The 13,552-nt window shown below is 40.5% G+C and overlaps 1 protein-coding gene across 1 annotated transcript; it reads right to left on the bottom strand.

The window, feature by feature from the left end:
- Positions 1-772: 772 nt before the first annotated feature.
- Positions 773-10,691, bottom strand: SUMO1 (small ubiquitin like modifier 1). The gene is given in 5 exon segments (NM_001245198.1): positions 773-1,641; positions 2,469-2,540; positions 4,177-4,254; positions 5,445-5,519; positions 10,573-10,691. Coding segments are annotated over 5 exon segments (306 nt in total). The 5' UTR covers positions 10,585-10,691; the 3' UTR covers positions 773-1,572.
- Between the last annotated feature and the right edge of the window lie 2,861 nt (positions 10,692-13,552).

The raw sequence follows: 13,552 nt of genomic DNA, 5'->3' as shown, positions 1-13,552 counted from the left end.
TTTTAATCTTTAAAAAATTGCTTAGTGCAATTATGCATACAAAAGTATTACTAAATCAGGAACAGGACAACCACAAGCATGAAAGAAAATGCACGTCTAACTTTACAACAAATGCCATTAAAAAAAAGTACTTAAAACCTGCTATTTTTTCCAAGTATGCCAGCATGTGTCTTTAATTGAAGCTGACATTTATACAGAACTTGATTTACCAAACAAGTCCTATTCATCTGCAAAAGAGGTGAAGCAGGGAGAATAGTGAAATCTCTCCACACTCTCTGCCCATAATCTCCCACCTCAGTTTTCATATCCAGTAACAAGTTCTCAAACTGACCATTTATCGCCTGCAGGTAGCTGGAACATGTAGACCCTGATAATGATGCCCAATGAACTATCATGACACGCCCATGTCATCCATCATAGATTATTTAATGGTACTATATAATATGAAATTTAGACATTAAAAGCCATCTTTATTTACTTCTAAGTTGCATTTTCAGTTTAAATTCTGTGCATGAAGTGAAGATTTATGTAACTGTATGTGAATAGTCTCTTCCAAGAAAAGAAACATCTAGTAGTCTTTAAGAGTTGCCTGCAAAACAAGCAGATCAAGTATTTTACGAGGGCAAGTAGGAAAAAAAAAAAAATTTATGAGGTATATTTACAGAGCACAATTTTTTTCTGGCTTCAACTTATAGTCACTGGAAAAGCATACCCTTAATTATAACTTCTAATGGTTTTGCTCACTTCCAAACATTTGAAAAGAAAATGCAAGTTGTTTATAAAATTGGTTTTCTTGTTTATTTTAAATGAAGCTGGTACAGACAATGTCCATTCAAAACCCACGTCCCAGGCCAATAGGTACAAACAAGCGTGTCAAAATAACACCAGTTGGCTGCTGTGAACATTCTTGCATGGATACCTGCGCGTACTAATTGCTATGTGAGGTTAAAATGCTTCTGGGCTCTTCTGGCAATATTTAAAAATCATTAGGGTTTTCAATTTCACGTCTTCAGCAAAGCCATCTCTGGAGCAAGGAACAGATGACAACAGTTCTAGCTTTTCCATTGGCAACTCGGCAATCTTCTTCATTGGGCCATCAGCATAATTTAAGCAAAATAGCTCCAAGTTATGGATACACAACTTCTCCACAGTTTAGTTCTCCGAAAAACTTCATCTCGCACTGAAAGTTATAGTCCAGGAGTGAGACAGTCACACATCAAAACTTCAGGGCAGATATGGAAGTCATTAAGAACACTCGCCCACCTGGCAGATCTTACAGCCTTCGTGCCTGAAATGCACGAACCCAGCGAACATACAAATGCATGTGAGTACATGTATTCCTAAAGGGGGGGCAGAAGGGAAGAGGGGAGCAAGGTTGCAGCTGGATCACAGAAGTTCAGCACAATGAAAACAGAAACAATAGTGTATAATGAACACGAGAATTCAAAATACCAGACGCTCGAAAGTAAACTCCCAGAGATGGGGTGCCAGTTTCAGTGTTGAACACCACATTACAAAAGAACTATTATTTAAAAATAAAAAAGGATTAAGGGGGAAGAAACTCAGAAGGATCTAAACTGTTGAGTGACCCCCCGTCTGTTCCTGATAAACTTCAATCACATCTTCCTCCTCCATCCCGAGCTGTGAGAACAGAGGAAAAAACAGCAAGTAATTGCTATTAATAATTTATTAATAATTGTGTAGATCTGGTGTGATGAAATCAGAGTAGGTCCTAGACAAATTATACAATGCTTTGTTCCTGTCCCATCACAATTCATCAAAAGGGCGAAGAAAGTTTCAGTCTCCATCTCACTAGACAATATTCACAATTTTTAGCCATTTTTCTTCAGACTTAGGTATCTGAGTCAACCCACTTGTGGAGCAGTTCACATCAGCCTGGAAGTTGCTGGCTTTATCCTTCTCTAAACCCCATGTTTAGGGGGAACAAGGACATCACCAACATCCTAGTGAATGCATCAGCTGTAGTGCCATACGAAGTACATCTACTATAGTGCACCACTAGCTCACAGTGCAGCTTAACACCTACACCTTGCAACTCAAAGCCTGTTTACAACTATTCTCTCAGGAGATCAACTTGTTCAATTTCACAGTCAACAAGTTTGTCTGATATTTCCAGAAGGTCATTATTATGAGTTTCTTCCTGCTTTTTCAAAATAATTGGTGGAAGTCACTGGACAGAAGTAACTGATTTCTGTTTATTTACACTTTGATCTACTAAGTGTGAACTAAATGCATATTTATTTGAAAGTCACACTGAAGCTTAAGCTCAACAATGGGAAGCTTCCCTTCATGTTTTCCCCCCCTCTAGCAAGCAGTGACTACACCCTCCTTTCTGAGGCATTACACATGGAGGTCCAAGCAGGCTCTTTCCAAGCTGCCCATCTACCTTACTAAAAGATTCTAGTTGAAGAAATACAGTCAAACTATATTTCTAAGAAGAAACTCACCTCCTTGGGGGTATGATTATCAGTAATTCTCTGACCCTCGAAGAGAAACCTGAGTGAATTCATTGGAACACCCTAAGAAAAGAAACATATGTATAAGAAAAAAACCCAACTTACTGAATACTGTATGGGTTTACATGAAAAAACATTTTAAATAAAAACAACAGATGAAAGTATAAAAGAGTGTTAGTTCCTGTTACACAGGGAGCTCAGATATTCTGTTACATTCAAGTAGATTACCAAGAAGCGACTCAAAAAGTGCCAACATGCATGTTTGTTCCAGAGTCTCACTGGAGTTGTAGCTCAACTTGGAATTTTCCTTAGCTTTTTTAACTTGTCTGTATTTATGAATTAAGTACTGACTATACCCTCTCTCCCAAGATATATTTACACAAGTATTTTTCTGAACAGCATATCACCCTTATTTAAGGATCCTAAGACAACAGGAGGAACGTGATGTTTACTTCATTAACTCCTACCCTTGCTTTCCCAATCTTCTATGGCTACAGGAAGGAATCACAACCTTTACCATTATCAATTCTGCAAATGCTCAGTACTGGGAAAAAGAAAGAGCAGAACTGAGGGGAAGAAAAATGAACAGCATTCAAACAAGGTGAAACAAACATCCCAAAGGTAAACAGAGTTAAGTTAAAGTATGTCTGTTGCACAATGTGCCCATGTTCTGGCAGAATGTCATACTTCACATCAATAGATAAGGCAAACACCTCATCTTTTCCTCCTCTTGCAAGTTATGAGCAAAACAAACTCACGTGGAATATGACAATTTTATCACTTAGCTCTCAAATACTGCTTGCAAATAACTAGGCAGAAAATTTTTTCAGGTAAGGACAGGATCTTCATACTGTTTCAACAATCCCTCTGGCCAATGTGGAAGAAATGTTTGCCGTCCTTTTACCAGAGAAAGGCTACTTGACACCAAAAACTGCATTGACTGCTGCAAAGGAAATCACAGACCCTCCAGAATTCAGCTTAGGAGATACAGATGTGCTCATTCAGACAATTATTTCTTTCTTTAAGAAAGAATTCCACACATATATCTTCATCAGTCAGTAAGTATGCTGCATTAATTATTTCCAAGATGATTTTTTTAAATTTTCAGGTTTTTAAAATTAATCATAACTCTAACCATTTGGATTTGGCTACAAATATATCTGGTGTTTGATCTTTTCTTTCCTCCTTCTCCAGAAAGACAGCAAAAAACCCCCACATTTTGTGAAAGAACACTTCAATGACAAGTTCAACTTGACTCAAAGTATTAGGAAAAAGCCCCCAAAGTATTATTACTTATGATTATATCTCCTGAAGTGAACTCCAACACACTTAACCAAGAAAAGGCCATACAAGGCATCTATCCCCAAAGCTGAGGGCAAACTAGGCCAGGGCTTCTGGAAATAGCAGCTGCAAATCCACAATATCTGCCACAGAATCAGGAAGTGAAGACATTTTTGTTCTGTAACAATTGTTACTATTTACCTATACATAAAATTAATATTGCAGATGTCTTTAACTTAGGGTATAACTTCACAATTGTCTTACATAGGAATACTTTTACTTGTCTAAAGAAATGAGGAGATACATTATGTTTGTACCATTACCATCAGATACCTCAAAAGTCTTTATTTGAAAGCACAGTAAGAAAAGTGGTTTGGGTTTTTATTTTCTTTTTAAAGAATCTCATTATTTCACAAACCTGTCTTTGACAGTATGATTCTTTGAGTTTCTTGAGGTGTGTTGTCATTTTCACCTTGAAGTGAATTTCACTGCTGTCCTAAGGACAGAAAAGAAAAAAAAATTACTCTCCTTGTAGTAACCGCTAACTTTATCTATTTTAATTTTAAACATTTAATTAAGAAAAAACTTATCTAAAACTTACATGAAACATGGAATGTGATTTAACTATCACCATACATACCTTGGTGCATCATAACGTGAACCTTCAGGATGATTTATCAGTCACTAAATTCACTATGTACTTCCACAGGAAGCTCTTTTAAAAAAAGCAGATGGCATCATATAGCCTTAGGCTCAACATGGAGGTTTTGGATTTAAAATTACTAAAACCCATACATGGTTCAGTCTGTGCTGCCATCTTTACCCAGATGATATACTTAGGAAATAAAAACATACATATGCAGGAATTTCTGTTCTAAGATTCTAAAGAGACAAGTTAAAGCTTGCACTTCAAAATATATACGAAACCTCGTTCAATTAAATGTAATTATCTAGAAGTTAGGATACAGGCAGACTTGGCAACACAAATCTAACCTAAGGAGAAATCTCAGGTCTTATTATTCTGTAGTCCTTCCCACTAGCCATAAGATGCAAGTAGCTGCAACTGTCAAAATGGCTACAGATAAGACAGATTGCAAGAGGTTCTGTGCAAAAGGCATGTGGGCCACTTCCAGCTTTTCAATGTGTTCTCGTAACTGCTGATTAGGCCAGCAAGAGGTAAGGTAGTTTCTGTTAGTCCTACTTGAAAGTCATCTATCTCCACCCAACTGCAGCAAACAATACAACTCCAACAGCTGTCATCTGAGCTAGAGGTTCTTTGCACAGAAGATTCCAACATTCACATTCCAACACAGCCGGAGTACAGACTTCTAATCCACCATTCATCTGGTTGCTACATCTACTAACAGGGCAGCCAACAATCCTTTTCCTATCCCTGAAAAATAAAGCTGACCTCATGCCTAGGGTACTGCACAAACTTTGAGGACCTGAATTTATCAAGTTTGCTGCTTTATTTCATTCATACCCTTGGATAAATTCATCCCCCAATGCATCAAAAAAAGCATACCAGAGTATACTAATACACATTTCTGGCAACTGGAAGTAGTTTATGGCAAGGAAGGATCTGCACTAAAGAACTGAAAGTACCAACTTATATTCGGTCATTTCTACCATACAAGAAGTCACACCTCCATCAAATGTCAACAAGCAATTATGTAAAAAACTCACCTGCCCAATGACTTTGAGTTTAATGTACTCCCCTTCTTTCTTATCTCCTAAGTCCTCAGCTGAAGGTTTTGCTTCCTGTAAGAAAAACAAATAAAGCCTGATCAGTTAAACACGTCATTATTTTCACTGGACAGTATAGCAGCTGTCACCCCTTTATTGCATGAAATCAGACTACTCAAGGTGTCTTCTTTCTCTGTGTGTGTGTGCACAAAAATAACAGCAACACAGTATTATGAAAGGTTGTCTGTCTATCTGTGAGAAGGTTAATTAATGAGAGAAAAGGAACACCATAAAGAACGTAAGAAACGAGAGAAGAACCATTTGGAAATAGATGACATACAAAAAAATAAGAAGTATTATTTTATACCTCTAACTCGTAGACAACAAACAAACAGCAAAAAAACCCACAAGAAGCTCACTAAGAGGATCAGATATTTGACACAAAAAAGGAACACTGTGAGGAGAGTAAACAGAAAATATTTGTGACATCTCACTGACTTAAAGAGAGTCAACTATGCAAACATTTTTCAAACCACTGCATCCAAGGTAGCCCTTATTTTCAAAAGGCTGGTCAGCTAGCTTCTTTTGTCTGACAATAAAAGAGTTTTCTTCTAACACATTTGTTTTAAGACCACCATACTTCAAAGTTTAAAAAGGTGCAGTTCCAAGCACTATAGTGTTTTGATATCTTCCCAGGGTAAGAATTAACTGTACAGACAAGTTTTGATTCAACAGCTTGAGTGCTAAAGCTCATCAAAAGGGTTTAAGTGTTATACACTCCTAGACATTAATTAAGGACATCAGAGTTTTCATGTTACCAGTTGATAGATGAAACAAGTGAGAAATCAGGTACGATTAACCCCATTCCTTGCCTGTCACTACAGATCCTGCATCAGGCCTCTAGCTACGTTCCACTGTAGGACAAAGAGATTTTACACAGAGATCCGGTCTAGATGGTGCTCACTGAAGAACTGTTCCCAAGTAGCCATAACCACAGGTACCTGCTGATCATGTTTGAAACCATCCTTTTATATTTTACTTCTTAACACTGTAGACAAAAATAAACAAAATATGTATGGGTGCCTACCATAGGCTCCCACCCAAAAGGGACTTTTTGCTAAATGTACAGAAATATCCCCTGTATGGTTGGACTTGAAATTTAGGATCGAGTGCCAAAAACAGACAAAATACTAACCTTCCCTATTAAGTCCATCCAGATAGGTCTCTATCTCCAGATTAAAACATTGTAAAGTTTTTTCCCCCTGCTCCCTAAAGAAGTTAAACACACACAACCTCTTTGAACATTAAAAGATCAGGGAAGGTCACAAGGCAAGTCAGCAAACACCCTTCCCATCTGTACCAGTCTCAATCTGGAGTAAAGAAAGAGAGGAAGTGTTCTTACTATCAGTTTGACTCATTGTCTCAACCCAGATCAATTCAGTTTCTACAATGAAAAGAAGTATGAGCCAGAGACTCCACCTGGTTTGAATATCTTTTATTTTTTTAATACCCATCCAGGCACAACCTAAACTGCAGGGACTGATTCATCACCCTTCAAGCTCAAATCCAAAACCTCAACCCAGGCTTTTATGAAACCTGACATACACAGGACTTCAAGCAAGTCACTTTAGAAGCATGAAAGGAGTTCATCACAGGTAACACAGTCAGATCACCTGTGTTCCCCACCAAAGTTTCCTTTAACACATTTGGACTCTAAACTTCTGGGACTAGTTGCAGGAATAGAAACACACCGGTATTCACTCCTGACCAGAAAGAAAAACAAGAAGCTGCAACTTGTTCTGATAACTTGCACAAACAGCTGTTTTAATGTCTTTATGCAACATTACTAATTTCTAGGAATCAGAGCAAGATTCAGATCTCTACTGATCTGCTCTGTAGCTTCAAAACTAGCTGCTATTTCACTATTACTGAAAGAATTTTTAAGAACACTGTCCCTTTACATGACATTTCAGGCCAGTCACTGTCTAAATTTACTTTACAAGGTGCATGACAGCATCTTATCCCACCAGTAGAGGTATTAGTAGTAGTTATATAGTTCTGTACATTGTAACAAATCTACCTACTCAGGCTTCCAAACCAAATCATCCTGTACAAGGTATTACTAATGATCACTGCTACTATGACAGTGCCTCTGGCCAATATGAGTGATCAAACTATGATTCATATTTGACTCCTGCCCTCAAGGAAAGAGGGCTCTAGTATTAAAAACAAATAGGGAAAGTGCCCAACAGTAGAATAAGCAGAGGGAATTGGAGTCTTCAAACCATAAAGATGCTTGTTTAAAGCCCCACAACCTCTCACCCACAAAATAAAGAGGATAGAAAGCTGTAGTTTCAGGAGAAGAGAAATAATATAAAATCAAGTAATAGAAGTGCCAATAATCAAAGTTTAAATTAGGAGCAAAATACTTTACACCAGGATACAAGACCCAGCAAGTCTGAAAATGCTCTCTGCATTTTGTCAGTGAACTATACTGCCATTCAATGCCAGATGGTTAAGGCAACACAAAATGATTTAGGAATAAAGAAACGAAGGAGATTGCAAAGTTGTTACAACTACTAGCATCCATTAATAAAATCCTGGATCAGCAATGAGCAAGGAAGCCTCCAGACTTCTTGCCCTGTGAAAAGAATGGGTGCTTTAGGGTACCTCATGAAACAGGACATAAAAAACACCACCATACAAAAGAACAGAAATACCACAACACTCCAATTTCTAACTTTCCGTTAGATGCCTAAGGTTTGAAAGGCTTCATTGCAGTTTTCCTAAAGAGCACAATATAAGGCTCCGAGCACTATCTCACACTTATATAAGGACCCTAAAAAGCACACAAAGTTTCTTGGATGAAACACACTGGTATTGCTATTGCAATTAAAAACAAAACATACACAAAACAAACTTGCAACATATTGCAAGTTTCCTCCTCCAATTTTCAGAAGGGATAAAACTTCAATGTCTAACCTTAAAAAAACAAACTATACTCAGCATTTTTAAGAAAAAGTGTCAAAACCAAAATTACTAGAGGAATAGATGTACAACACACTTCATAACAAAGCAAATAAACGCTTACATTTTTTAAAGGAGTGAAAAACATACACACAAACTACAGCATTCTTTATTAACAGATTACATTAACAAATAACATTTAGATTCAAATAATGTAAAAACAGCCTAACACACTTGAAGGGAGGGGGAAACAATTTGTGTTTTGTTTCATTTTTGCTTAGATCCCACTAAGCAACCATGAGGGTTTTTTTAAGTCTGCCCTTCTTTCAAGTATTTTTATTTATCATAAAAGTCAATTTCCCACTGAAAATAAAGTAACCCTTCTTTTACGGGTGATAAATTACCCCCCTCTTAACTTAATTCTAGGGCCAAAAAGAACAATACTCTAAGCAATTCTCAATTTTAGGTAATCAAGTTATTCTTGTAACATTGATAAACAGAGGAAGGAGATTTACAGTGCTGCATAACCTTACGTTATTCTTCTACTTAAGCATCTGTTTAGCTCTTGTTGCACAGTGCCCCAGAAATGAATGACACAACGTCTAACAGTGTTTTGCTTATCTATTAAAAATAAACAGCAGGCTCCTTATCCACAGACCTTTAAGATACATAGCCACAACAGGTCATCACATACGTGGAATTTTACATACTTCAAGCAGTCTCAAAGACAAAATACACATGTATTTTAGCAGAACTTGCCTGGGGAAGGATTTACCTAACTAACGAAAGCTGCTATTTGCTAAAACATACCTTGGTTCCCATATGCAGACAACTAGAGAGCAGGTCACGTGAACATCTGTCTATAAAATCTAGTTCACAAATTGTTGGTGAGTTTGTTTGGCTTTTTTTTAAAACGCAGTCACTTTCACGTATTTTGCTACAGGGGCAACATGTCCTCCCTAGGAGGCAGCAATCGCTGTGCTCCCAGCTGCCCCTCTCCCAGGCACAGGCACAGAGAGGCAGCAGCACCATTGTCAGCTGCATTGTGCTGGGAAGTCGGGGGCGGGGAGGAAGACCACCAGCGCACACAGCGCTGGCTTCTTTTCACGGCTCCTACTGCACCAAGGCTACTCCCCAAAGCAGACACGGTATGCACTAAGCTCAGCCTTGTCTCTGGGGACTTTTCATTTCCTGGCTGGCACCAGTACTATTCTTGACTTCACAGCACTACAAGAAACATATGTAGATACTGACATTATCACGATAGCTACACTTTGGGAAAAAACAAAGATAGAAAACAGTGCCCTATAACGACAATATAAAAAATAAAGCAAAACGGAACACAAATTAAAACCGGAACGCCGTTTTAACTTTCCACTAGCAGGACATATAGCCTAAAGCAATAGTTGTAGGCAAAGCACTGTATACATGCCAGGCCGAGCAACCCAGGAACTTGCGGTACAAGCAACTATTCAACTCCCCGGCTCAGAAAACAGAAATTATGTGGGCATAACGAGAATATTATTTGGAGCGAAGGCAGGACTGAGCCTTCATAAAGGACGGGGTGTTTAATACAAGCAAGCAACGCTCAGCTGAGAAAGGAGGGGGAGAAAAACAGGCTTTCGCATTCCTCGAGCGAACAGAGGACCTGGCAAGCCTAGCCTAACCCTCACAAAGCCCGCTCCGGGAGAAAACCATCCTACCACACACCCGGGAAACGGAAAACGAAAGGAAACAACAGTTGTGCAACACAGCTCATCCCTCGCCGCATTCCCGGGTTTCCAGGGCCGGGGCTGTCCCGGCGGCGATCCCGCTCCGTCCGGACACCGCCCCGGCCCCCGTGTATCCCCGCCTGGAGCCCGACCGCGCTGCTCACGAAACACCCCGAAGGAAGAAGAGAAAAGGATTAAAATGCACGCGGAGAGGGGGCCCGAATCCGGCCGAGGTCGGAGATCGGCATCCATCCATACACACACACACACACTTCCCTAGGAGAACGTTCCCCCCGGCGCCCTCTGGGCGACCGCGACTCTGCTCGCCCCGGGCCGGGCTGCCCCGCGGCGGCGGAGAGTGCGGGCGGGGGGGCGGCAGCTCCTCCCGAGCCCCCGGGGCCGCCGCGCCCGCCGCGCCGTCCCCCCGCGGCCGGGACAGCTGCCCGTACCTGGTCAGACATGATTCGGCCCCGTGTCGTGCGGCAGGCTCGGCTGGGCCGCTGCAAGCGCTCCGCTCCTTTCTCTGCTCGCAGCGCAAACACAGGGCCGCGGCACGGGCGGGATTTCCGGTGCGCCTGAGCTAATTTCCCTCCCGGGCCCCGCCTGCGGCCCCTCCCGGCCCTCGCGTGGAGCCGCCGCGGCACCGGCTCCCACCGAGGCCGCCGTGGGGAGGTGAGAGTCGCCCTTGAAAGAAGCGACGAACGTTAACGGCAGCCCTGGCGACCGGAGCAACGGATGCCACAGCTACGGTGACGGGCCTGGAGCATCTCTCTTCATGAGGAGAGACTGCGGAAGCTGGGCATGTTCAGTCTGGAGGAGATTGTGAGGGGATCTCACGAATGCATAGAAATACCTCAAAGGCGGGTGCCAAGAGGATGGTCCCAGGCACTTCTCAGTGGTGCTCAGTGACAGAACGAAGAGTAGTGGCCATAAACTAAAAGATAATGAGTTCCAGCACACCTTGAGAAAGAGCTTACTTAGTTTGAGGGTGGCAGAGCACTGGAACAGGCTGCCCAGGGAAATCATGGATTCTCCCTCTCTGGAGATATTCAAACCCCACCTGGTCATGTTCCCGTGTCACCTGCTGCAGGTGACCCTGCGTAGAAGGTCTTGGACTCGATGCTCTCCAGAGATCCCTTCCAATCCTGACACATAACCCTTCCCACAACAGCAGATCTTGGAGCAAAAATCACTTGCATACTGCCTACCTCTAATATCTTGCTGAGGTTGTTACTAGGATAATATGCCATAGCAAAACTCACTTTTCTGTTTAGATACAGTGTATTTTTTTTAAGTCATTGCAACCATGCAAGCAATGGGATCTGCATGTATTAAGCAAATCTGCAGCCAGGGTTGCATTTGAATAAATTTGCAAAGATGTATCATTAGAACAGGTGCCCTGCTTTACATTGGCACAGCATGGCTATTCAGAGGTCTGCACAAGAAATAACGTCTACGTAAAATATTACATTTGGGCTGCAAGCTGTTTGGACTATAGTATGGAGTCCTAATATCCCCTCTACAACTGCTCAGGCAACTCCTGCATGGCATCACTGCTGGCATAGGCATATGCTTAGATCTAAGTGACCAGCAAGTAGAAAAAAACTCCACACATGAGAACCATGAAATAACATGAATGTAAAATTAATGAATCAACAGAAATTAGCTCAACTGAAATAAGGAGATTATTATTCTCATGCTACTAAACAGAGTTTCAACTTTACCAGCTACCTTTGGGAAAGTGCAGAGTACATTCATTAGCTCTGAGCAAGAGGCATTCATTAACACAAACAGGTCAATGCTCTGTGTGCCATATTCCCCTGTAATAACACCAAACACCAAAGCAGCTGATCTCTGTGCCTGCATTTCTGCTTGTCAGTGAATGCCAAGCTACAAACAGAGCTACACCAAGATGTGCACTTTTGCCAGCCAGTGGAACAATCAGTATCTAGACTCATGGGAATTAGTTTTAATCACAACTGTTAAAACAAGTCAGAATTAACAAGGGAGGGAAAAATAAATAAAGAGAACCAAAACAAATGCTATACAGAGCTACAGAATGAAGATGATCTTTCTTAGGCAAGGCCAAGCAGTTAGAAAAGCCAAATACGTCCGTGCTATGCCAAGCTCACAGTAAGAGCTCATTATGAGCTTAATAACACACACAAAGCACCAAAATAAGCCATGCAAGGGCTCCACAACAACACACAATACTAACAAAATGGAAAATGACAAATATTCTATCCTGAACATTACTGCTTTTTATACATTTTAAATGGGGTTTTAAAAACAGAGCCTTACTGTGCTAAGGCCAAAGTCTCAGACTCTGGCACAAACCAAATTTTTTCAAGTAATCCCATAATAAAAGCTAACACTCATATGAGTCAGAGTGCAGTTACCTATCCACATACATAGCCATAAAGATACAGGGTTAGAATATGCTCATCAGCATACACACTAACAGTAGCACCACCTTTCGTGACTCCCTTCTTATTCCATCACTTGTGGATGCATCAGCTCTCCAAGACACAAGCTAGTTTTATACAGGATCTTCAAAGTTAATCTCCACTAATACTGTGAAAACTGTGGATGTACAGCAGTAAAGCTCCCACTTTTCTTTTTCAATGGCTCAAATTCAACATAGAATTCACTTAAAGAGAAAGTAACAAAAACTGTTTTTAACATACTAAATATACTTACACGAGTTTCTTCTCACAAAACCCAAAGCCAGCCTTGCATTTGTACACACTGCCCGTAGTACTTGCCCTAACAACCTCACTGAATTCTCAGGTGTTTTATAATGTCTCTTATTTTCCTATCTGCACTTAACCTCAGTCACCTGATGCCAATAAAGTTCACCTCTGCTGATTTCTCCAAAGCTACTGTATAGGAACCAATAGCTGCAAGAGGTTTTCTCAAAGCTCACACACACAGTCTGTGCAAAGCTTCTTCAGTCCATCAGAAACGGATTTCTTTAAAAAGCAGACTTTAAGCTATAAACAATTTGTAATCTCATAATGCCAATTTGCTTGCCTGATAGCAGTTAGTGCTAGCCAACAGGATGAATGTAGTATTCTAGGTCAACCAGCTAAGTTAACAGTAGCTCTTACATAATAATAGTACTCTGCCAGCAGGGCCAGAAACAGTACTTTAAAACTAGGTAGAACCTGGAAATTCTGTACCTCCATGAACCTAATTTCTTTGGCAATATTACTGGTTGTGGGATTTTAAGAAAATTGGTTATGTAATGTAAAGTACCAAGTCTTTCCTTTGAATAAAAAAAATCTTCAGAAATACTCAAGTCCACAGATTTCTCTCACTATGGACTTTCCAGCGTACTCCTGGCAACAAAGGCATGCTGACTCATACAGATGGTTGCATAAAATGCAGCAACGAATGTCTGATATAAATCAAAAGCCAAGCGTTCCT

Source organism: Taeniopygia guttata, chromosome 7 (assembly GCF_048771995.1).
Source record: "Taeniopygia guttata chromosome 7, bTaeGut7.mat, whole genome shotgun sequence".
Classification (NCBI taxonomy): domain Eukaryota; kingdom Metazoa; phylum Chordata; class Aves; order Passeriformes; family Estrildidae; genus Taeniopygia; species Taeniopygia guttata.
The sequence above is the reverse complement of the archived record's forward strand: the minus strand, read 5'-3'. Positions and strand labels throughout refer to the sequence as shown.